Genomic DNA, 26,033 nt, shown 5'->3' on the forward strand with positions numbered 1-26,033 from the left:
ACACACTATTACACATTCACTTTCATTAACATATTCGTCGATATAACCTCAAATGCCACAAATTCTGTTCACTTCAAGGAGCAGTAAGGTAAAGACAGAAGGAACTGGTTTAAAGAAACTGGATGGCCGGTTAAAATACTCACGGGTTACAGGATTTTCCTCTACAATATTTTCATTTGAACCTGTCGGTTTTTGCACCTCCACTTCTGGATTAACCGAATCTGTAGATGTATTATAAATTAAACTTAACAAATGCTTGCAGGTTATGTTTATGTTTGTTGAAGTGACAAGTTTGAGGGTAATTGAACTTTTGATAGAATAGAGCGATATATAGAGTGCAACGAGTAGCGCGCGACCACCGCTCTCGGCGACTGATGCAAAAATGCCAAGTGTACCGCCGCCGACCGCGCCGCGCCTCCTAAACTCGCCAACGTTCCGTCAATTTAACCGAGTGCGATCCGGCTCACACTCACAGCTGTCTAGGTTAATCGAACAGTTACGAATGACTTTGGTTGTATTTATCCAAAAATATCATTTCTTTCGTTCATAATACAGAACTATATTTGCGCAAATGCCTAGGATCTATCCCTTAAGGCAGTTTAAGGTCCGTAAACTGTAATTTTGTATTAATATACCCTTAGGTCGCCGAGTGACTGACTGTTAAACTTAATTTTATATATACCCTTAATAAAATTTATAAACTAAAACAGTAACGAAAATAAATGGTCCGAAATTGGTCTAGTCGTAGCTGACGAAACTACGAAGGTAGTGTTCCAGAAAATACTATTAAGTTAAGGAGCAGTATTCAATTTATGATGAATAATATTAATCAGGGGCCAAAAAGTATATACCTACAGTCAGCAGCAGAAATTTCTAAGCGAGTATGAGCGTGTGCACGTGCAGGTTCCCCTTACTTTGACCAAATCCCCCGTTGGCTACTCCTGCTAACTGTACATATTTACTAGTTCCTTCGATTTAATTTACCACACGCCACTTAATCTCCTTGTTTCATGTCAATTGTAATCAGATGACATATGTTATCCAGTACAAAAAGATACCTTTAAAGGATAGGTAATAAATTACATATTTATGTCACATGTTTAACATCTGCCAAACTACAGTGCAATAAAATGATGTAATAAAGAGACATAGTTAGCAAGGCCGCTAGCGCCGGGCCGGATCGCGTCCGAATTGACTAAACGAAAGGTGGCGTGATGTCGTGACGTCACCTCACCTTATTCACTACCCAGCCATTGAGCTTGGGCAACGTATTGCTTTTTGAATTTCGATAGTAGGGTGACGTACGGCGTTTAGGCAAGGTCGCGTTAATGTATCACTGACTGACTGACAGTTAATAAATGATAAGTAATACATAAAAGCAATTAAAATTTGCAACTAAGTTTATCATAATTTAATGAACTAGTGATAATAGAAAAAAAAAACTGCTGTAAAAATTATAAAAAAATTATTATTTATCCGTATAGAATATTTGCTCAGAGTTAAGCTCGGTATTTAAGTACCTACATCACCTACATGTTGCGTTGCGTTTTTTATTATACAATACACTGGGCCGAGAGCGGTCTGTTTACTACCTAATACGGAACCGGAAGACAAATACCCTTTTTCCCCACTTGTAGTCGCCATAAGTATACTCGAGCATGCTAATATAGTATGTACTGAACGTGTTGGCAGATGTATGTAGTATGTAGCTATAAATACTGCATTAAGAAAGAAAGAAAGAAAGAAAGAAAATACATTTATTTAACGCCACAACATATTACATCTAGAAAACAAAGACATACAAACATAAAAAACATTGGACGCTAAAATAGGACCCCACTCAGCATAATGCCGCGGCAATCCGTGGCGCTGGTTTTCAGTGGGGACCTGACTTAAAACTATGAGACGACAACACATACGCCAGCGACACACAAAAAACAGACATAAAAAAGAGAGAGACACTAAAATTTATACATACTGAACAACAACGAAAGAAAAGGAAAACAAAAAAAAAAAAACATACTAATAACATATAAAAAAAAAACCACACTGAATTATACAATATACATCAAATTTAAAAATATTAACTACAACGCCTGTGGCTTCTCGAACGAAATTAAATTACACCGTCGTCGTATGTCTTTTTGAAGTTTTTTCCATGGCTATAAATAGGCTGGGTAATTTCCCATCATGGACAACAGACTCTGTTTATTATGAAAACGGCTTAAGTAAATTGGTATACCAGTATAAATGGCTGTTTTTAAAGCACAATTTCCCTTTAACAGTTTAACCGCATCGCAAGTCTTCTGTAGGTAGGTACAGTCACCTGCAATAGTATGTTACTCTTTTAAGGCCGCAAAACTAAGTGACACGCTCTTATGACTCTACAAATAAGATCGTGTCAGATATTTTTGCGGTCTTTCTTGTGTAACATATTGTACTTAAGTGTAATTAAGTAGATGTTCGAAAGCCCTTTTATACTACGGTAATTAATCGGTAGACAGGTGAAGATCGATGGTGTAGATCTAATCGGGTCCCTACGCGTGTATCATAAACTCGTAATAAAATGATCGTGCCTTGACGATGACATCGCCTTGGCAACTAGCACGCACTGCATCTTCAAATAGTGCTTGCGTAATTTGTGTTTGTTGTCATGCGTAAAAGGCTTATTAAGGTTGTGATGGTGTTTATGTTTGTTCAGATGTCAAAATATGATAGATTCTATCAGTTAATGGAAACGAAAATATTAGGTAGGTACCTAATTGATGCGATATAACAATATTATTTATATGGCAATGCTGCATTAGATTAATTAAATTTACATTTTCATTCGGTTCGCTAAATATTTTCCTCGGCTAAATTTAGTCTTGGTTAATTAAATAATTACAGGCAAAAGCTGTATACAAGTCAGACCTCTGACCACAGGAATCCCCGATATCGTATCTCCGCGAGATTGCGAAAACAATTAATGTTATTTGTATTAAGCAAATCGCAAATCGTTATCAATGTTATGACTCAATGCGTATTGATTCGTTATGCTTGGAATTACCTTTTCACTGCTCACTTTGATTTTAACTGTCCACTTAAGAATAATTTAATGTGATAATTACAAACACTCTAAATATAATAATAGGTTTGATGATTCATCACACAATATTATTTATAGTATTTAGACAAGTAGACAAATAGTTATACCATGGAAATTTGATACCGTGTATTCATTTAGCTCTTACCGTTTCGGATTCCCAGGTAATGCCCATCCGTCAAATTTCTTAACCTAATTTTATACAAATATCATTCGTCGTAAACAATTTACATGTTATTTTTACAAACTTCAGTCCTTCCTTTATTGAGTAGGTTATTACCTATCTAAATAACGTCTGCTTCTTCATAGGCACTTATAATACTTAGTAGGCATCTATTATATTGGATTCGATTGTTGCTCGATTATTGCGACTTCCGAGAAGGTTCATTCACTTCTGAGGCAAGTGAGGAAAACGATGATAACTATTGAAAATAAGTGTACTTAATGAAAATTGAAGGCATAGACTGATATGATTTTCTGATTTAAAAAAAGAATCATGTATTCTTTTAATTGGTTGTCTTGTATTTACCGATATTAATCGAAATCATGGGTTTAGGTACCGATTACTTAATAAAATCTTTATGAATGATGAATCTTGATCTTCTTTTATCTGTCTGCTCTTATGAATGGAGCTTTGTCGTCTGCACATGTACACTGATAAAAAGTATTAAAAGACTGTTCTGTGTATCAATACCTAATTACCTATTCATAAAAGGACATTGGACAAAATCACGTATTAAATATCAATTTAAATAGTGACATCAGAAACGAACACATGAACCGTTGTATTGGATGGAATCATTAGTTCATGAGCAAGTATGATTCGGTGGAAACCTACAACACGCAATGACACAGCGTCAAAAAAATATCGTACGATGTGTCGTCATCCGATGACGCGCCGCGACGTGGTAGGTACGCAGAAGATTAATATATCTTGATACGATATTTTTAACACCTGTCTCGACTTAATCATTTGCAATCGGAATATTATCGTAATTTCCAGTAAATACTGCTGATATGGCCTATCAGCGAACTACTACGCTTTTAAAAACGCCGATTTGTTTTGTTTATATCACAGGTACATAAACATGACACACATGTAAACTTCCACTACTTCTAGTAAGCAATAGTTTTATAGAACACTACCTAGGTACTTTTTAAAGTCACTTTGTCCACACTATCGCAGCAAAATATTCAACTTAAGACTTCAAGTATGATTTTAAACGTTACTTATTTATGAAAAACCCAATGAGTAAAACCCTTTACCGCATTCAAAGCCATAATTATATTCAACTTTATTTACAGTTATTAAAGTTTAAATTTAAGTAAATATTTTTTTATGACATGAAGTAACGCATTAAGAAATTTTACATAGGTAGTTAGTCAACGCTGACGCGTAACTAACAATGCATGTCTGTGGTTAAAAACCGCATAAGAACTACATGAACTCCTAAAATTCCAATTAACATGTACGGTGTCACTGATGTAATTTTTATTACAAGCTTTATAAGTTCCATTTCTTCATTATACTGCTTTTAGGATTTCGTACAAAGGGAAAAAATGGAACCCATATAGAATCACTCGTCTGTCTATGTCGGTCCATCTCATAACCAATTCCATCGAAGCTAATACTGGACCAATGGGGTGGAAATTTACCTACATAGTACATAGTACACATTATGTACGTCGGTGACCTAAATACAGAAGTGTAAGGTCAATAAATATATTTCATACTTACTTACAAGGGGGCCACTTTTGGGGGGAAATTACGATGATGTATGGAACCCCTGGGACGTGAGTAGGTAGAGCATAGGTAGCAACAACGATGTGACCATCAACAGGAATACTTTATCTACGTGCCAATTACAGTCAATAAGCATATTGATTCGGTTTCATCAATCAAGGCAGAAATGACAATAACGCTAGATGTATTTATTGACCTCAGTCAATTGAACAAAATATGATATCATTTTCTATTTATGTCGTGCCTCCTTTATAACAAGCGATTTCTAGAAAACTCCCGAAAAGTAGGTACACTCGCAGATCAGATATATCGGAGCGGCCAAGGTGCTCACAAATATCTGAACACGCCTCTATTGTCAAGGCGTTAGAGTCGTGTTGAGATATTTTTGAGCATCTTGGCCGCTCCGATATATCTGATGGCGACTGTACCTACTTTTCGGGAGTTTTCTAGAAATCGCTTGTTATTGAGATTAGGAGTGTAGTAGGTATATTGACAAATATGTATTTGTATTTACTTCAAGGAGTAGGTATGACGATGAACTTACACATTTAATGCCAACATTTTCGTAACGCTAATCTACATAAATTTTACAATAAAACCGTGAGGACAAAAATTGTAGGAAATTTGATTCTCTACAAGTTTGTCCTCACAATTTTTCTTCTAGGATCGATATTTTGGAAGTTAAATTTGAAAAAAGAATTTGATTCTCTACAAGTTTAGTCCTCTTCATTTATGCCGTAAAGTTGAAAATAAACGAGATGATGAAAATATTTTGAATTTAACTTAATTTCCAAAATATAGATCCTAGAAGAAAAATTGTGAGTACCAAACTTGTAGAGAATCAAATTTCCTACAATTTTTGTCCTCGCGGTTTTAGTTATTCAAGAAAAACCGTTTTTCGAATATACACAGGAGCCTGATTGAGTCTACTTTTTGAATTTACACTCCCAGTGACCCACCCGAGGGATCTACGAAAAAAAAATCCAAGAACTAATTATTCACGGGTAGGATCGGTTTTTTGAATATAATGACTGGACTAATTACACTCCTTTGGGACACCGGGTTACAGCCGTGTGAAACCTTTAGTTTACCTACCAAGGATTTTTAATCTTTCGCGTGGTATCCTTTCCTGAATGAACTAAGTGAGTTCATATTTTCTCGTTACATTATGTGAGCACCATAATACAATTTCTACATTGTAGGTTCGTTTTCACATCTGCTTTCTGGTAAACATCTGTTTTAAAAATCCTATAAACTGTAATCCGTTTTATGTATGATTTGTTCATGTTATTTTATTACCTACATGTCTCGATTTCATATCAAGCTAGTCGTCTCGAGCCTAGTGTATTTTACTGTATTGAAGTTCATTGTTTTCAATTTTCCATAAAACACACGCAACATGGAAAACAAACAGACTTGCGAGAAAAACACCTGCGCATGTTTGCACATGCCTCATTATGGTGCTGTAACGATATTCTGTTGTAATTGGTAATGCACCATAATAAAGTCTAATTTAGCTTGGCAAGGTGTGATACGTCACATAATTCACACCATGATTACCATGAACTTCCGTTGCGTTTAAGGAATGTGTGTATGTTGTATTATCTGCGGAATATTTTATCATCCTTGAATCCTTACTATTTGGAATCGGTCACTTAGGTTTCAACAAAGTGACAAGAAAAACAAACGGCGTCTATTGAGCAAGTACCTACATATGAAAAGGTACCAGTAATAAAATCTAAACAGTGGAAAAAAACTACCATTAAATTTATTATTTTACCGAGAACATTAAATAACATAGTATTAGGGATATAATAAAATATGATGGTGTATCCACCCATCTGAACTGAGTATAGTTATTAGGTTTCAAACAGTTTCAAACACATGTGGTGTGTGGTGGTGTGTGTGTAAATAAGTCCCGTCAAAATATATCATACTCATGTACAACATTCTTGGATTCTATTCGCACTATAAACGAAAATTATATAATATGCCTACAGAAATATGGGTGGGTATCTATATTATGCTTTAAAGTAAAATTATAAAATTGTCATGTTTCGTTAGCATGACACGTTAAATTTATATACCTATATAGGTAGGTAGGTAGGTAATAAAAACACGTCTATAGAAATAGAAAAGTAGTTTGATCAAAGATATTTTATCATTATTGTTATGTTGTCAAATCGTTGACGTGAAATAGCATGTTCCCCTAAACAGATTATAAAGAAATCATCAGCAGGGCTGCCAGTACATAAATCTTGATTATGCGATCCTGTGGCCGCAATTATACGAAATTCGATTGCATTATACGAGTACAAAAAAAAACTATAATTTTAAATCGATTTTTTAATAACTGGTGAATTTCGGTTTTTGCGGTAAGCCCCCAAATTGCGGGGATATTTCTCTTTTACTCCAATGACAGCGTAATAATAGTGACAGAGAAAGATGCCCGCAATTTGCGCACTTGGTTTTTCGCGGTTATAGCCCGCGTTGACGTGTATTTAAGTAGTTGCCGTTCCATTAAATCGTATAACAGTAACAGTAATCGTGTAACAGTAGTTTTTTTTTTGCTTTTTTTTGTTTCTTTTTTTGCATTATGGTACGGAACCCTTCGTGCGCGAGTCCGACTCGCACTTGCCCGGTTTTTTGAAGCATTGACAGTAGTTTAACATCGGTGTTTTTTTTCGTATCCAATTATACCGATTGACCAACTATACGACATGTATACGAAAATAATTTCATTATACGAATTTCGTAGCCTATTATACGATCTGGCAGCCCTGATCATCAGTAATAACAACATGATTGTCCAATTTATTTATAGGTAGTTCTCACAAAGTGGTCTAGACTACCATTATATGACATGTACCTAACTGAATTACTGCACGTAAATACACCACATTAGCCGATACATTGCAATTTCTCACTATATTACGTTTGTCTTTTTTTAGGAATCACTTTAACTCGGATGTAATTAGTTACAATCTACCATAGAACTGATTTAGGAATTCTAATAATAAGTAGGTATATAGGATAAGTATCAAATGATCTCCTTGTTCTAGGACTTTCTACTATTAACAGTCTATAAGTGCGTACCATCTCGGTCCTCCATCTTTGTCTGCTGCGACGCTGTTCTAGTTGTTACGATTAGCTAGCCTTCTTTTTCCACAACTTGTGTTGCCCGTATTGCATCTAGCAGTCCTACGCTGTCAATACTATGTTAGTTTTGAGAGCTAGATGAAATTCCTGATACACATCGTCCGTCTTTACACTTTAGCAAGAACGAAAAGAGAAAATTTTCATCTTTAACTTTTTTCGTGTCGAATTTGCTGTCAAACACAATACAAGTACATACGCTCAATGCGAGCTCAAAACGAATTAAAAATTCGTACCTACGTCCGAAAAATCGTCTTGACGTTGACAAGTATTTCAATTAAAAAAAAATAAACCCTTGGAACTCCAGGGGTTTAATAACATTATAAAATATACTCACTGTCTTCGACGCACATCTGGTCGTCAGGCAGCAAGCGCAGCCCGTTGGGACAGGCGCAGGAGACCCGCGGCGAGTGCGGGCCTATCCGCGGCGCCGGCAGGCACAGGTGCGAGCAGTGTCCGTTCACGGCCGCGCAGTGGTTCACGCCGTCCGGCTGCCGGTACGGGTGGTACACGTGGATAACCATCGGGTTTTGGAGCTGGAAATGTATGATTGCTTAGAGTTGCCGACAAGCTGCAGAAAAACAGGGAATAGATTGGCATAGTGGAGAGCCTTGGTGCGCAAAATAACCACCCCAATGTGGTCTTGACCCTCAGTCATAAGGAATCGAGGAAGAAGAGATTGACATCCCAAGAGATGATATGAACATAACACATTGAACACCATCATAGAACTTGACAATATATAGAGCCACAGGGCGTAAGAAGGTGTAAAGATCAAAGGCTCGGACACAGGCTTGGCAGCGTTACTGACGAAGACTTTTTAAATCGAGCAATGTAGATATATAAATAAATGAATTAGCCATTATGTTTAAATAAATGACATTATTAATTTTGTAAGATAAAAAAAAAGAAAGATTAGCCATTGGGAATAATAAATGTCAAGTATTGTATAGATAAAATAAACTTATGTGCTGAATCATAATGAATAGAATCGAGCGTTACTTTGGGGAAATCCATATTAATTAATACCAAAACATTACTTTGCTTATCCGCGTAAAGATAAAAAGATAATCAGTGCTAACCCTATACCGATACGATTGTTTATGGTACTACTTAATAAGTGCCACTAAGAATTTATAATCGTTGTCCGATTTCCTAGAACTTCGCCGGCCCGTCATGTACCGCAACGCAAAGTAGCAATGCTATTTTCTAATAGCGTACAAACATGGTCAGTAAGAAGCTTTCACTTTTCCTCGGCTGTTGCAATGCATTTTATATGGGATAGATATCTATCTATCCCTAGTAACACTTTGAGCTGTGATAAAAGTCGAACTAGGAATATACCTACTTACAATGATAACCAACCCCGGATTTAACATAAAAATTTAAAGTGCAGGCAACAAGACGGTGCTGTATTTATTTAAAAATTGACTATGTTGCCTCTGGTGTCACAAAAGTGTTTTAAAAGGCGAACAATGTAAAGCACCATATTTTTTCGACGAACTTGTAGGCTCGATAACTTGCATTGTCCAAGTCGGCCCAGTCGGCTCTTCATTTTGCCGCCTTAGAAGTTTAGAAAATTGGTTCCATACGAAATGAACGTGGTGATGGAGAACGGATGACGAAGCAAGTTAAGTTGCTTCTCAATTTTAGTAGTTTTGAGACCTGGCTCTACAGTTCATGCGTCGTACAAAAAGCGAACTCACAGTGTGCGTAGAAGTGATAGCCTCAATATCCTTTCCGTTGAACTTGTTGGCGCGGTACACGGCGGCCTTGTCCCAGTCGGTCCAGTACACCCAGTCCTCGAACGTGGTGATGGAGAAGGGGTGGCGCAGCACGTCGGTCGAGTACAGCACCACCCGCCGCGCGCTGCCGTCGTAGTTGCAAGACGAGATTGTGCTCATTTTTGCGTCAACCTGTAGACATTTATAAAATGTTAATTCGTTTGAATGTATGTATTAACCGACTTCAATTTCATAGGAGGTTTTGTATTCGGTTGTGGCTTTTTTTTATGTACGTTCACCGATTATTCTGACATCCTTAGTCCGATTTGAGTAATTCTTTTTTGTTTCAAAGAAGCTACCTCCAAGTTGGTCCCCTATTATCTTCTGTCTTGTTTTAGTCACGCTGTCGATAATCATCGATTATCAATGAAAATGTTGCCGAAAATACCTCGCGTGATTTGTGCACAAGCCCTAACTGCCTTTTTGGTATGTAGCCCCACATGTCTTGTCTACGTCCTTCTCATGATGTTGTCAATGTCATGTGGCTAAAATAAAATATATTATCTTGCCCAGGATAGAATCTAGAGTTTTATTACTACTGGCATTAAGTTCGCCCCAGTACACTTTGGCCCCAGTCTGTCCAGTACATCCTGTGTCCATCGGAATACTTACCCAGTAGACGCGTTTCCGTACAAGATCCAAGGTAAGTCCGTTGGGCCACTTGACGTCGTATGACACGATGGTCTGCCGATGCGAGCCGTCCACACCGGCGCGCTCGATCTTGGGCACCTGTCCCCAGTTCGTCTAGTACATCCTGTGTCCAACGGAATGCTTACCCAGTAGACGCGTTTCCGTACAAGATCCAAGGTAAGTCCGTTGGGCCACTTGACGTCGTAGGACACTATGGTCTGCCGGTGCGAGCCGTCCATACCGGCGCGCTCGATCTTGGGCACCTGGCCTCAGTCCGTCCAGTACATCCTGTGACCATCGCAATACTTACCCAGTAGACGCGTTTCCGTACAAGATCCAAAGTAAGTCCGTTGGGCCACTTGACGTCGTATGACACGATGGTCTGCCGGTGCGAGCCGTCCATGCCGGCGCGCTCGATCTTGGGCACCTGGCCCCAGTCCGTCCAGTACATCCTGTGTCCATCAGAATACTTACCCAGTAGACGCGTTTCCGTACAAGATCCAAGGTAAGTCCGTTGGGCCACTTGACGTCGTATGACACGATGGTCTGCCGGTGCGATCCGTCCATGCCGGCGCGCTCGATCTTGGGCACCTGGCCCCAGTCCGTCCAGTACATCCACCTGTAGCAAATACGGTATTTGACTGCATTTAAAATAAATTGTTCTACACCATGCAATAATTAAAGCACCAGAATGTTAATAGAGAAACGTAAACAGCAGTTATTTTTAGCCACGATTTCACACCCATATAAAACTAAAAATAGTAGGTACCTAATTTGATCGTGACGTCACATTCGTTATTTTTAGCATTAGAAAAAAGGTAAACAATCGTGATGTGTTTTTTAATTGAAAAACACGTTTTAAAAATAAGTCACGGCAAATATTTAACAATTATGAATCTAATACGATCATGTATATTTTTCTGCTTTTATAATAGTTACTGTTTTTTTAAAAGCGTTTTTCAATTAAAAGACATTTCAAAATCGCTTTCAAATTCCGTAGTAGCAAATCATTTTGACATTTCGGAAAAAGAAACTGATTTGACTAGTAGTCAAATACCCTATTATTGTTATTACTTAAAGTACGATAAACTTTGGCAACGTAATGGCCTTACAAAAGAAGTAGGTATGTATCTTGATTACAACCATTACCTTACTTTACCACGAGTTAGACACTGACATATTTGCTAACGTCTGCTACTAAGGCTGCTAGGTACCTATTCAATATTTGAAGTGACGTTTTTTGTTAAGTTCCAGGGGTCAACACTAAAAATAAAATCACAATTTCGAATTCTTATACGAAAGACGTACGTAAACAAGGCAGCAAAAACTAACCAAATCAATAACCGGTTGAAAAGATTTGGAATACATTGTCTGTCAGTATTTTATAAATAAATCAACAGTGTAACAAATAACACCCGTCTGGGCGTCTGCTTACTTAATAATATTTACATTATAATATTTCAACTGCACTGATTTTGTAATGCCACATAAGACCCCGATCAATCATGCAAAGGGTATTGACATAATCTTTGTTTTATTCCGATAAAATGTTGCGAAATAAGCTGCGGGTGAGCATTATCACTTTTACCGAGGTTACCTAAAGTCGTAAACCTCTTATCTCCTCCGAAGGAGTTAAGGGGTTTGCAACTTTAGGTGTTGTTGCCTAAAGTTGTAAATCGTAATGTGCTTGACATAGAGTTATGACTTATGAGGTTTGCGATTTTAGGTTATATTAATTTAATTACATACTGCTAATATAGATTTATATAACTAACTTATATAATATAAGTCGTTGTATTTCATTAAATGTATTTATACCTAAATAGTTATTTGAATATTGTATTGTACGTGTCTTTAGGTTTATATTTTAAATAAATAACCTGTTAACAATCGCAGCAAGAATAAATGTGCTTAACTTAGAACTAAATACACGCTTTACATCTTGTTATTTATTTAAATAAAATATAAACCTAAAGACACGAGGTTTATATTTTAAATAAATAACAAGATGTAAAGCGTGTATTTAGTTCTAAGTTAAGCACATTTATTATTGCTGCGATTGTTAACAGGTTAAATAAATATGTCACTTATATTAGACATTTCCTTAGTTCAGCTTTCGTTGGCCATATTAGACTAGTACCAGTTTTATTAGGCGCCCCCCAGGTAAGAGTAAGCATTCTACTTCTAATAATAACCACGGAAATAATAATTCGCGCCGCAGGACTCTTAAAGCTCGTTTGCTTGTAGTAGGTAGCATGCGCGCATGTAGGTAGTACTTAATGAATGTCACAGAATAATTAATAGTACTACCGTACAGAAAGGAAACTTCCTATAAAAACGAAGTTTGACAGCGGTTCAGGGTCGAACCATGCTGTCCCTTTCTAATATTCCTAATAATGTCCTTTCGGCTATTTAGGGTTGTCAAAAATCAAGTGATTATCTTATCCGTGGTCGTGCACGCAAAAGGAAGTCAAGTGGTGCCAACCCTAATATAATTGCTCGGAGCAATGCTGAGCCGAGCGGAGCCCAGTTTGACCGAAGTCAGGAGTTTCGCACCCCTGTCAATGTACTAGCAACATGTATCTGTCATCAGTACCAATACTCACCCATCGAGAGGATTAAGCGCGATTGCCCTAGGCTCTTCAAGCCGGTCCCTAATCAGAATCTTCCTCATGTTGCCCTGCAGGTCTGACAGCTCGATGTGGTTCTTGCCAGTGTCCGTCCAGTACAGATGGTTGTAGATCCAGTCGACGGCCAAACCGTCCGAGGTGATCAGCTGATCTCCGATGACGACGGTGCGTTGGCTGCCCTCGTCTATCGGCGCTCTGAAATTATGTCATCAAGGTAAGTACCTACTTATTTTAGGTTTTTCATGGCCACGGTTGCAAATAAATATAGAGTTCTTGTCTAGTTCTTGTTAAATTTATGCGCTTGGGATTCTTCGGCTAAAGATTACACACTACTACTTGTAAAATAAACACACCACTACGAATATTCGTGAATATACGGATACCGCTCTGGAACGATCAAAGTGGCGTGCTCTTGTGTTGGAGGCCAAGACTCACTTTGGGTCATCGCGCCAACCAAGTAAGTTATCCGTATACAGGAGAATATGTAATGACGGTAGTGTGTATGCGAAGAATGCACCGAGAAATTTCGACGTGAAAGGCATGGCTGTTTTAGGCATCTGAATAGGATAACTACGTTAAGGTATGACACAATTGTTATGTACTTAATGATACAACTTTGTCATAATAATTACGAAATATGTAATTAGGTATCTTAAAGTTATGTAAACATTTAAATCCGTCATACGCTTTGCTTAACTCGGAACGACGTCCTTTAATCGCTGTTCGTGACCTTAACCCAGACGGCTTCTAACGTCATTCGAAATGTGTAATATTTAACTGGTTTGTGCAATTAGCTTAGCGAAGGTCGTCTGTGGCAAATAAACAAAACAACAACACAGCCTTTATCCGTCAAACTACAATTAGAGTTAAAGTAATCTTAACCTTGTGACCGCTTGCAAACTTGCGTATGGAAAGCCGTGCCTTTAAATTCTGTTCCTAAAAAATATTCTGCAAATATGTTTCCGTTTTTTTTAATTGCTCTAGTCCTATTTATGTAGCTTATCTAAAAAAAAACTTAGGCATATTTTTTGGGAACCTGGCGGCCCAAGAGTTAATTTAAACGCGCCTCCGTAAAAGTTTGTTAATCGGATCCCAATTAAAAAATAGCCCTTATCTACTTCTAAACTTTTAATTCAAGAAATTAGATTAGGTAGGTATGTTCAGTCAGACTTTGAAGATGTGCTTTAAAAGCTTCTTAATAATCATTTTGGCATCCACTTGGCACAAACAATTTCAGTCATGGACACATAATACAACGATGGACAACTTTGTATCATTCACGATTGCAGGATTTACGAACGTCGGGCACGTAGCTAGATTTTCGTCAATTATTCAATGGATTTTAGTAGACTGAACCTATATTCATACTCACTTGTATATCTTTTCATCGTTGACGTCGCTCCAGAAGATCATTCCAGTCCTGAACACGTAATCCAGCGCTGTAGCCGATTTGGTATCGTTAACGATAGCGACCATCTCATGGTGGTCCAAGCTGATCTTGCGAATGTCAAACCGCCTGGCGAAGAGTAGAGACGGGTGGCCCTCCGTGGCCTTACAACGAGTCCTGTCTCGAGGATCTCGCGCGTACCCGGAGTGACATTCACACTTAAAGGTACCCTTCTCGTTGATGCACATTTGGGAGCATGAGCCAGGATCTGCGCACTCGTCGATGTCTGTAACCAAGTCATTTCTTTTTTTAATTAGGTAGGTACTTATTTAAGGCATTTTCTTCGTTTTAACATATTATCCAAACGTATTTTATAATTATAATGGTCGTTTCTCTTAAGACGAAACGGGAGCTGAGCTAAAAGTCAATTTTGAGATTTCAAGCTGAATATACCCGTCGCTCTGACGGGGCGTAACCGCGGCGTGAGAGACTGTATTTGTGTGTGTAATGCACGCACACAGACGCGTGCGGTGCGCCCGTACTCGCGCTGGCGCGCACCTCACTGATTGCAATTTGCATTGTCACTTTTTGTTACTGCTACTACTAAGTAGGGTAATTCGCCAGTAACTGGCCACTTTTAATAACTGGCCGCCCTAATCTAAAAATGAATCCTATTCACCTATAAACAGAATTCATTTTTGTATAAGGTTTCAATAACTTCAATAACTGGCCACCTTATACTAAAAACTCTAGCTTCAAAAACCACGGAGGAAAACGAGGAGTACGTTTGTATGGAGGAATGACCACTCCTGTTGGCTCTTAATAGAAAATGTTTAAAGAGATAGTTCTGATCCGGAAACTTTCATCAAAGCAGCAATTGTAGCTTCCTTAGGTGGTCAATGCACATGATGTCGATTATTTAATATATCAAGCGTCTGCCTTATATTTTGCAGTAGGTTGAAGTTCAATAAATAAAAAGTAGATAGCATAATCCGAAACACACCTCTGGATAACCCTGTGTACACATTTAATGATAAACGTATTGCGCATAACAATGCGTGGAATTACCCGATACACGTGTAGCGAAAATTTATTGAATCAACTCAACACATTCATAATTGTCGAAACATTTGATAGTTTCGTGTTCCAAGTAGCACGAGTAATGAAAAGTTTATTAATCAAAAGTTCTAGTTCTGTTTCGTCGTGATGTTCTGTTATGTATTTGACACTTCGTGTTGATTTGACCAATGAAATGGAATTGAACACCGGCTAATCCTACTTCCCACGATTATTTTGATGAACTCTTCATTTCACATCTATAAGCTTACCCAACCTTGAACTAAAAGGTATTATCTTATCTCTCCGAAAGTCGAAAAGATATACCTGTTATAAAGTTCACGTGTTGCTACGCCAAAATCTTAAAATTGACTTCAAATTGCTGGTACAGTCACCACACGGGATTGTTATGCCATTTAGGGTTCTTGCTAAATTGGAAATTCTGTAGCGTAAGTATTGAACAACCAATTTAGCTAGGACCCTAAATGGCGCAACCATCGCGGAGCGTGATGGTACAAATATACTTACATCATTGTGTTGCTGCGGATAGGACGGCATGAAGATCCTCTGGATGCCAACAGATAAGTAAAATGAAGAATAAAAAACGAACCTTCACAAGTTCTGTTGTCAACGAGCTTATACCCCTTGTCGCAGTCACAGTAGTAGCCAACAGGCGTGTCGACGCACTTCTGCGTGCAACCCCCGTTGTTCTTGGCGCACTCTTTCTCCCCGCACCGGTCTCTGGGCTCGTCCTCGAAGTTGGGACAGTCTGGTTTCTTGTCGCAAACTTTGGAGACACCTGTGGCATGCCTTGACCAACAAATATAAAAAAAACGAACCTTCACAAGTCCTGTTGTCAATGAGCTTGTACCCCTTGTCGCAGTCACAGTAGTAGCCAACAGGCGTGTCAACGCACTTCTGTGTGCAACCCCCGTTGTTCTTGGCGCACTCGTTTTCCCCGCAGCGGTCTCTGGGTTCATCTTCGAAGTTGGGACAGTCTGGTTTCTTGTCGCAAACTTTGGAGAGAGGTATGCACATGCCTCCGCCGCAGTCGAACTCCGTTTTCTTGTCGCATACGGTTTTTGGTTTTGCTGGAAAGGAAAAGTTTTGATTATAACACAGGTAAAACATTGATGGACCCGGGTATGTCCTCAAACAACGTCCAAGACCACCTGTGGACGGGCAGCAGCGTCCCTCAAATTCGGTGTACCTACTCGACTGCGATCGCCAACCCGCCTGCCAAGCGTGGCGATTATGGCATTCACCCCCCAAAGGGGGAGACCTATGTTCAGCAGTGGACGTCTTATGGCTGAGATGATGAAAACATTGATTCGTTATATCAGGAATTTCCTCCATTTTATCGGGTTTTTTCCGGAAAAAATCATTTTAATTTTTTTAAATATCCAACTGTATGTATGATAACTGTTTTGTAAGTGATATCTTTTAATTCCTTTATTCATCGACGATTCAACACTAGATACTATGTTCAAAATTCAAAGGAAGCTAATTGGTAAATCAACCTCATTTAATCAACGAAAACACGTTAAACTCAGTCAACTCCACAATACAGACAATGCGTTAATCAAATTCAGTGAGCGACGTTAAATCAACCGAGTTGCATTTACAGCGGTGTTCAGCTTGTTTAATTTACGAATTAAAAGGGAAATTTAGTGAAGAGGGTATTTCAATTAAATATATATCCAGTAGACTTTTGGAACTTCCGAGTTGTCCTTCTGGGTAGTGTTTTCAAATTAATGAATAAACTTCTAATTGCATACCTTGATCAAACTAACATCAGCGAAAACAGTAAGATTTCCTCGGTATATATATAATATGTATTATGTACAGACCCTCAGGAGGTCTATAGATTAGTTATGTGTAAGTAATCTTTCGAATATCAATCATTTCAAATAGTAAAACTTGACAGCTCACTGTAATATTTCGTCAAAATTAACGAGCTAAGTCTAGTAGCACCCCTGAGTCTCCTGCCCATTATCAGATATGCAAATGAACTTCAAACTTAGGGCGATAAATTTACAACCTCATCGATAACATATCTATGTATAGGTATATGCCAAAAGGTACTGAAGGTTTATCAAAAAGCAACCAGTGCTGCATTAAACGAATGGCAGGCATAAAATCTATGTGTAAATTATATCATCATTGGCTTTCGAAGTCTATTACAGACAGTATATAAGCAGTGTCAGGTAGGGCGATAATGATTTTCGTAGCTCTGTAAGCCAATACGGGAGCGGCAAACACGACCACGAGCCTGGCAGGTGTAATGTGCCCGTGGCAAACAGGTGTCGGGCTGATGACGCTTGGGTCGCATACTTGCGAGTGTCTCAAAGCAAGCTTACGTAAATCATAACAATAACCCCTTTAACTCTTAGTTTATAAGGCGGTGGTTAGCTGGTAAAAGGGAGCTCACTGAACGATTAAACAGCTAAGCTTTCAACCACACTGTAGTCAACCGCAATCACTTTCACAAACAGATTATATTAAGTTAATAATAATGGGCCTGTATACTTAACTACTCACAGACACGTTAATGACAAACGCATCTTTAATAATATTTCGACTGTCCATGAACCAATCGCAATATCTGAAACGGCCAAGGACTATGCTTTTATGGCACAATATTAAAATGACAGAGAGATACTCACTGCAATTTAACTCATCACTGTCATCTGGACAATCTTTCTGGCCATTGCAGTACAGCGCGCCTGGGATGCAGCTGAGATCCTTGCACTGGAACTGGTCGAGTCTGCACGTGACGTTTCCCCGGCACACTTCTGGGGCTTCGTCCCCGCCGTCGGGGCAGTCGTGGTCGCCGTCACAAACCCACGCTTTGTGCACGCATGTTATACGGTCACGGCACTCGAACTCCGTAGAGATACATGGCGATGTCACTTTAGGAGGCGTTGCGCAACCCTGTAATTAAAAAATAAACACTATAGCAAATAAAGGACGAAAATAATCACACGACGAGTAAAGCTATTGCTTTTCAGTAGCACACTGAAGTTTATTATAAAACGGCTTACAGGAATCCGGTCTTATGGAACCAAAGTAAAAGCCACAAAGGCTTTCAGTTCGCAATAGAACTTTGCAAAAGTTATGCTTTTACTCTTATTTTCAAAGATTAAAGCTCTAAAATACCCCGTCCCCGTCGCTGTGTCAAAGCTAAGATGTAATTCCCCAGTTAACAGGAAAATGGGTTGCCTATGCGACTGGAGGTTGACGTTCACCCCGTCACTTCCCATACAGCACGCAACATTTTAACGGCATGTATTTATTTAACACTCACCGTCTCATCACTTCCGTCCGGACAGTCGATATCTCCGTCGCAGTGCCACCTCGCCGAGATGCAGTGGCCGTCCTTGCAGGAGAAGTGCGTGTGCGGCTGGCAGGTCGGCGCCGGACACTTCACCTCGTCGCTGCTGTCGCCGCAGTCGTCGTCGCCGTCGCAAACCCACCGCTGTTGGATACACTTCCCGTTTCCGCACGTAAACTCGTCCGAACGACATGTTTCATCTGCACATTTAACCGTTGGTTACAAATTATTCCAAGCAAAAAAATATATACGTACCTACCATTGTTTCGTAACTTAATAATAAAATGGGAATATTGAAAAATTAGACTTATACCGACCGGGATATAGACCGTGATTAAATACCTTTTGTATTGTTTTCGACCTTCAGATATTTCAACGCAGTTATAAGTTATATAATCATACATGCATCTTTTTACGGGTATACCCCGTACGGGGATATAAGTCTAATGGAACTATAACCGTGAATCATTCAAAACTGCTAATATTGAAAATTTTTACAAAATTCAAACATCAGCCTGAGCAAAATGCACATTTCTCTTTATGCTTAGGTAAGCGCCCTAATAAGTACTTATCATCATCATCTACAGTAATACCAAAGTCGAAAGTTTTCACTAAAAATCATCCGTATTTTATTAAAAATATGTATGGTATAAAGCTGACGCGAGACGTTACAAAATTACATTTAATGTTTCCAACGTCAAATTTAATCGTAAAATTCTAACTAAGTCTGGTAATTTTATAGTCGGGGTCGTAATTCTTACAGCGTACATTTCTTTTCTGTTGAAAAATTGTCCCCACTCGTGTTTTATACGGACTCTACATTTAATTAAATTCCTCTGGAGAGCGGACTAATGTAGGTAATAGTTAGGTGCCGTTCCTCTTAAGCGCGGTAATCAGCTTTTTTTTAGATCCTCTAAGCAAAAGACACTCAGGGGTTTGGATTTGAAGTTAATATGGGAAATTATCGTATAAATATTGAATCAGGAGGTCCGTGAATCAAGTTAGCTTAGGCATAACAAGTAGAAAAGTAGGATGTCATAACCATAGCGATCTTGTTGAGGGCGGAAGAATACCCTGCGGTTGAAGCACACGCAACGTCATCGCTCACGCTTTCGGGTGGGTTCGGGGAGGGTAGATAAGAATTTATAGACGGATGAGCCGGGCGTTGATAGAATACAGAATGTTTGGCCAGGCGAGGGTTCCAATGATTGATTGATACAGCCAGCGCCAAAGAGGAATAGTTAAACATCGACCCCGCGACGCCGAGTAAACATTATTTTCTTTTCTCTACCAAGACACTGATTAAAGTTCCAAGAAAGATGTTCTTTTATAACTAGAATCCTTTCAAGAGGTAAAGTAATACAAAACATAAGAGCACGTTTCAAACAAGGCAGCGATGTGCACTTTGCTCCAACTGTATGATGAAATGTGAAGATAATGTAATTAGGAACTGCGTCGTGCAATTTTCGTATCTAAGTTCATAAGCCAAACATACCTGATAATAAACTAGACCAAGGACCAATGACGTGGTATGTTTTGATGCTTTGCATTCCATAAGTTTTGCGATAATATTGATAAGTGACGAACAATGTAGGCATGTTTATGATAAAACAGTATAGCGAAGCGTTACGAACTTTCTGATTGAGGCACAATTTTTTTGTGTTCTCTTTCCTTTTAATAATAGTTATTCCTTTGGAATACATGGACATTTGATGTAACGCACGCTAAGCTACTGTGACGCCTTTAATATACTGACAATATGAACCGCGGAACGATGCGAAATTTTGCCTACGCAGACAAAACTTCGCAGTTGTTCCGCAATTTAGAGCATCGGTGTACCAAAGGTATTTATAATGATGATAACCCTTACTGCATGCTTTTTCGTCGGATCCATCAGAACAGTCCGGGTTGTCGTCGCACATCCACGTGAGCGGCACGCACTCGCCAGGCTTACCCCGGCAAGTGAACTGCTCCGTGCCGCATACCGCCACATCTGCCGACCCAATTCATGCACATGCTAAATACCTCTGATGCAAATGGACATCGAAAATAAAATGTAAATGCATTTTTTATATCAAATCCAATTAGCTGCGCCGAAACCACTGAACTGTCGAATGCAGAACACGTTTTGGCAGTTTTTCATTAGTTACTAGTTTTCCGTTTGATCCATATTTTTTCCTGTAGGTGTGGCCTGAAATTCCTGTTATCAAATTTCAAATCAAGTCGCTGAATCGAAAGTTAGGTATTAGTTGTTTTACTATTCATTTCATTTTCTGGACTACGACTAAGTCTCGCCTTCATCTTATATTTTCTGAAATTAGCTTAAAGGCGATGAGAACATTTATTATTGCATCAGTCTCCGAAATACCTAGTTACCTACGTAAGAATCCCTTCTTTCTTGCATACCTATGAATTGATTGATGATAATAACACCTTAAAATAGTTCAGTATTATATTTATCGTACATATTTAAACGCGTTTTCATGCTATCTTTCCGTGATGCTTTCCTCCGGTGAAGCATGCCCAGTGCCGTCCCATGCTCCGGATGAGGCATGCCCTTACCACAGCTGTGCTCGTCGGAGCCATCGGGACAATCCGCCTGGTCGTCGCATTGCCAAGCTCCGGGTATGCAGTGCCCGGTGGCACACACAAATTTGTGTTCCGGACAAGATCGTTGAGAAGCTGTACGTAAAAAATAATAATGACCAAACGATCCGTCACAAGGTGTTCTTATAGTAACGTGATGAGCATAAATTGTTTGGCGTGGAAATAAAATTAAAAGAAGTATAGGTACATTTTTGATTAATTATTTAAACGGCCAAGTTAAAAACCTCAATCAATGAGAAAATGACTCAGATTATTTTAGTCTGTTAGATAGAGCTTCAGTGCGGTCTATGAACTTTATCTTAATCTATAAAATTCATTAAAAACCTTAACTCTCGAGTCCTTTAAAATCTTAATCGTGTACAATACGACACAATAATAAACGTTAATACATTAATCTGTTGTGAAACACTGCGTAGTTGGATAATTAATCACAATGGCTTAACATTAATTATTAAGGAGTAATTATTCTGTCTGTACTCAGCCCTTTTGCGTCGTATTTGCTAATAAAATAGGAAAACTTTGTCAACAAGTTTCACTTTGCCGAGTTCAAAGCATACCTAAAGTTTTCTTTAAACTTTCGTCATAATTTTAACAAATTACGCTACGTTTCGTTTGGAAGATGTTAATTAAGGAATGCCTTGAATTTATAAATAAAATGCTGAGGTACATCTATCTAGAACTGGCTTAAAAGTACGAAGGTACGTATTTCTGTACAAAAACAACATTAGATACGAGTGTAGTCCCATACCCCCGCTCTAACCACAGGTCCAAAACATTGCGTGTCTCTGTCAAATAAAAAAGGTTTTCCATTTTGTGGCCCCGACTTATACTGGCTCCAAGTGTATAAAAAAGGTTTTCCATTTTGTGGCCCCGACTTATACTGGCTCCAAGTGTATAAAAAAGGTTTTCCATTTTGTGGCCCCGACTTATACTGGCTCCAAGTGTATAAAAAAGGTTTTCCATTTTGTGGCCCCGACTTATACTGGCTCCAAGTGTATAAAAAAGGTTTTCCATTTTGTGGCCCCGACTTATACTGGCTCCAAGTGTATAAAGCAGGAGTGTGGGACCGGTCGTATCCCACTCACAATAAAATAAAAGCTCGCAAAACTTTTACAGGCTTTTTATACCCATTGTTACTCTTTGAAGAAGACACGGAATTAAAAGCCTGCCTAACACCATTAAGTACATTATTAACACTTTTTTTTTATTGTACATATTAGCAATCCATAGGTACTATATTAGGTACTCGTATTAGGGTTTACCAAAATACAGGGTGTCCCAGAATTCGACGTCAAGCCGTAAACGGATGATAGACCAAGTCATAACAGTTATCATAAAAATACAAAAAAAAAATCCAACTCATGTTTTTTAATAATTATGGTCACATGGTTCACTAAAAAATCCACATCCTGTAATGGTTCTTTAACTCTTGTTACTACAAATTCCATAATTTATTCTAATTTTTTTTATTATTGTGTAATCTTGAATAATTACAGGATGTGAATTTTTAGTGAATTTTTAAAGTGACCATAATTTTTAAAGAACATGAGTTGGATTTTTTTTGTATTTTTATGATAACTGTTATGACTTGGTCTATCATCCGTTTACGGCTTGACGTCGAATTCTGGGACACCCTGTATATTCTAGAAGTAAGGCACTAGCTAAATTTGACTTCAATAGACGAATTTTATGTTAGTGAAATGTACGTTAGTATTATTCGCGTTTTGAAAGCCTAAAGCCATTTCTTTTGAAAGATGAGAATAATACTTCTTAAATTAATAAGCGTATAAATAAAGCATCAAAGAAATAACTGACGGTCTAAATTACGTAATTGTGTCTTTTTTTTTTAGTTTTTACGTCTAGTCTAACCAGGCTCTATTTCTGTACTTAACGTTTTAACTTTTCCCTTTGTTTCATCAAGTACAAAAATGTTTCAGTACTTTTAAACTTGATTTGCTTTCATTAACGGGAATTTATAGAACCAACTTGGTTAATTAACGAAGACGTTTATTGACCTCAAGTCCTTTATAAAATGGCACTCCTTGAAATTAACAGTTTTTGATGAAAAAAATAATGTCTTGACAGTACTTCAGACATTACCTACGTCATAAATCATCATCAAGGCGGCCTAGCCTTCACATCATGAAGTTGCATTATATTTAAGATTGCAAGTTGTTTACATGACGGCTATGTGGGCTTTTCAGCTCAAACGTATCTTTTTTTTACATTTAAAGAAATGATTACAAAAACAACATTAGTGTCATTTTTGGCGAATTCGAGTTATTTACTTATAGTAGTATAGTAGTAGTAGTAAACTCTTTATTGTACAAAAATACATATTAAAAATAACATACTACTAGTAAGAAGTACAAAGGCGAACTTATCCCTTTGAGGGATCTCTTCCAATTAACCTTTGAGTTATAGTGTTTGTTTATGAAGGAACTACAGCGGCGATGTATAAAATATTCTTCAAAATGTATTATTAAAGATGTACGCATAACTACATTATTTATTTTTACAGAATCAAAAAGAAATGATCCACGTAATAATAACGTAAAATAATAAGACAATTTTCCAAATCAAGTTTCATTTTCGCACAAAAGGAACATTCGGATCGGTAAATCGATGAATAAATTGATATTTTACGGGGAACATATAACAAGATAGATATTACAGAAACAGGGTGCGTATGTATAGATAGGGAATAAGATGCAGATCGAAGAATCAAGTCTCTAATCTCGTTGCGAGCATAATTTCCCGGTTCACCCGCCACGAACACGTCGAATTATCCCCTCCGGGTACTCGCGTTTCGCCCCATTATTCCTTGCCGGAGCAATAAATAAATTTTCGCAAACCTTAAATCCGTACCTAAACCATTTCGTGCACCACATCCGCATTCATTCCAATTATTCACACACGTTTATCGCGAACAATTAAAATTTTGGAGGTATTTCTGTTATTAGATTTTCTGCCGTGTCTTTCCTTTTTTTAATAAAAAACGTTTGTTCAATTTACAAGGTGGCGTTGTGGACATATTTAACTGTCTAACTTTTATATATAGTTAAATAACCATAATGTATGCTTACCTATATGTATAGAGGTATAAGAATGCAAAAGAGTAAAAAAATACAAAACAATGCTTAACTAAGTATTTGAATTTAATGAACAATTCTTAATTAATTTGAATGGCTAGTTACGTAGGTATATTCAGAATCAAATGAATTATAATTAATTAAGATTATAAAAAGATAAGTAATCAGAAATTAGGTAAGGACGAAAATCGGGTTCTAATGCCAAACCTTTATCATAAATTGTATTTTTAGCCAATCATTCAATCAAGAGTAATAAAATTTCGGCATTGATTGAAAATCCTAAATAACTAACTAACTACCAACTATTTTGGCTCAGCGATCCCAAGAGAATCTTAGCCTCCGAAACGAGAGTGTGCGACCTGTCCCGATTCTGCGCAACTTCCTGCGAGTTATCTAAATATTTTTTTATTCAATAGTAAGGTTTAGACCTTTATTTCCTATACAAACCTAAAATATAGTATCTATGTGCCTATTGATTTAGAATACTCTTTGAAACAAGAATGAAATATTATAATTATACAATACAGTCACAATACGGTCTAACACGGCCCTACGATCAAATCAAAAACCACACACAATAAGTACTACGTATTACATTATACATTTAATTTAAATGAAACTAGACTTTGTTACGTCTATTCCAAAAACGTAGGTACGATGTGAGAGTATCTGTCTCGCAATTTTACAGAACATTATTCGTTTCTTTGGTGCCGTATAAAGATGCGAATGAACTCTTTAAAATGAAACTTTATGTAAGTTTCGGAACGTGTGCTGTACATGTATGTATGCGCTTCAATTCTGCACGCAATCTGTAGCAATATTTTGCAAGTTATTTGCTACGGCAAGGAGTTCATTTTGTAGCTGACTACGCCGTAGCAATGAGGCGTAGAGCTGGAAATATTAAAGAAAATATTCGCCGGTTTGACTAACATTGAAGCTTACCAAAAAGGTTGAACCGAGTCGTTCACGATTCGCGTTCGATGACACTGCCCCCGCGAGGATAAGACCCTAAGTTTACACAGGGTATTAAAGCCTCTACAAATGTTTTTCCAATAATGCTCCGCAATATGAAGAACTTTATGTTACTTGGTCTCTATATTCGAGAAGATATAAATTATTATTGAAGTGTGATCGAGCCGTCAGGCAATTTTCTTTAAAAGTTCTTTCATCCAGGAATGATCATTCAGCCTAACCTTAATTTACTCGTTTAATAAATTGCGATAAAAAAATACTACTTAGATGATTTTCGTCATAAACTTTGTAATTTCGCGGTTGCGTTGAGACGAGACTTCGTTGATATGTCGAGTGGATATTATAAAATATCCGATGCTATATTTGAAAGGTTTTCCCAGTTTTCATACTCACTGCAACTGGCCGAGTCCTCATCTGAGTTGTCTGAGCAGTCCTTCTCGTTGTCGCATCGCCAGGAGCTGGGTATGCACCGGCCCGTCTTGCAACGGAACTCTGACGCTGTGCAAGTGCGGCTGTCTGTGAAACAATGAAAAAAAAAAAAGAGTTAGTGCATGTT

The 26,033-nt window shown here is 38.0% G+C and overlaps 1 protein-coding gene across 1 annotated transcript in view; it reads right to left on the bottom strand.

Annotated features, from left to right (window-relative positions):
• Window positions 1-26,033, bottom strand: part of LOC134679994 (very low-density lipoprotein receptor) — a 226,233-nt gene that overhangs the window by 6,902 nt on the left and 193,298 nt on the right. The window contains exons 3-14 of the mRNA XM_063538964.1: window positions 25,871-25,993; window positions 21,369-21,488; window positions 20,677-20,799; window positions 18,780-19,006; window positions 18,139-18,406; window positions 16,312-16,563; window positions 14,402-14,702; window positions 13,006-13,224; window positions 10,874-11,018; window positions 9,692-9,901; window positions 8,323-8,521; window positions 144-221 (exon numbers count right to left, since the gene is read on the bottom strand). Coding sequence (XP_063395034.1) covers window positions 144-221; window positions 8,323-8,521; window positions 9,692-9,901; window positions 10,874-11,018; window positions 13,006-13,224; window positions 14,402-14,702; window positions 16,312-16,563; window positions 18,139-18,406; window positions 18,780-19,006; window positions 20,677-20,799; window positions 21,369-21,488; window positions 25,871-25,993 — 2,265 coding nt within the window. The remainder of the gene's footprint in view (window positions 1-143; window positions 222-8,322; window positions 8,522-9,691; window positions 9,902-10,873; window positions 11,019-13,005; window positions 13,225-14,401; window positions 14,703-16,311; window positions 16,564-18,138; window positions 18,407-18,779; window positions 19,007-20,676; window positions 20,800-21,368; window positions 21,489-25,870; window positions 25,994-26,033) is intronic.

Source organism: Cydia fagiglandana, chromosome 3 (assembly GCF_963556715.1).
Source record: "Cydia fagiglandana chromosome 3, ilCydFagi1.1, whole genome shotgun sequence".
NCBI classification, from domain to species: Eukaryota; Metazoa; Arthropoda; class Insecta; order Lepidoptera; family Tortricidae; genus Cydia; species Cydia fagiglandana.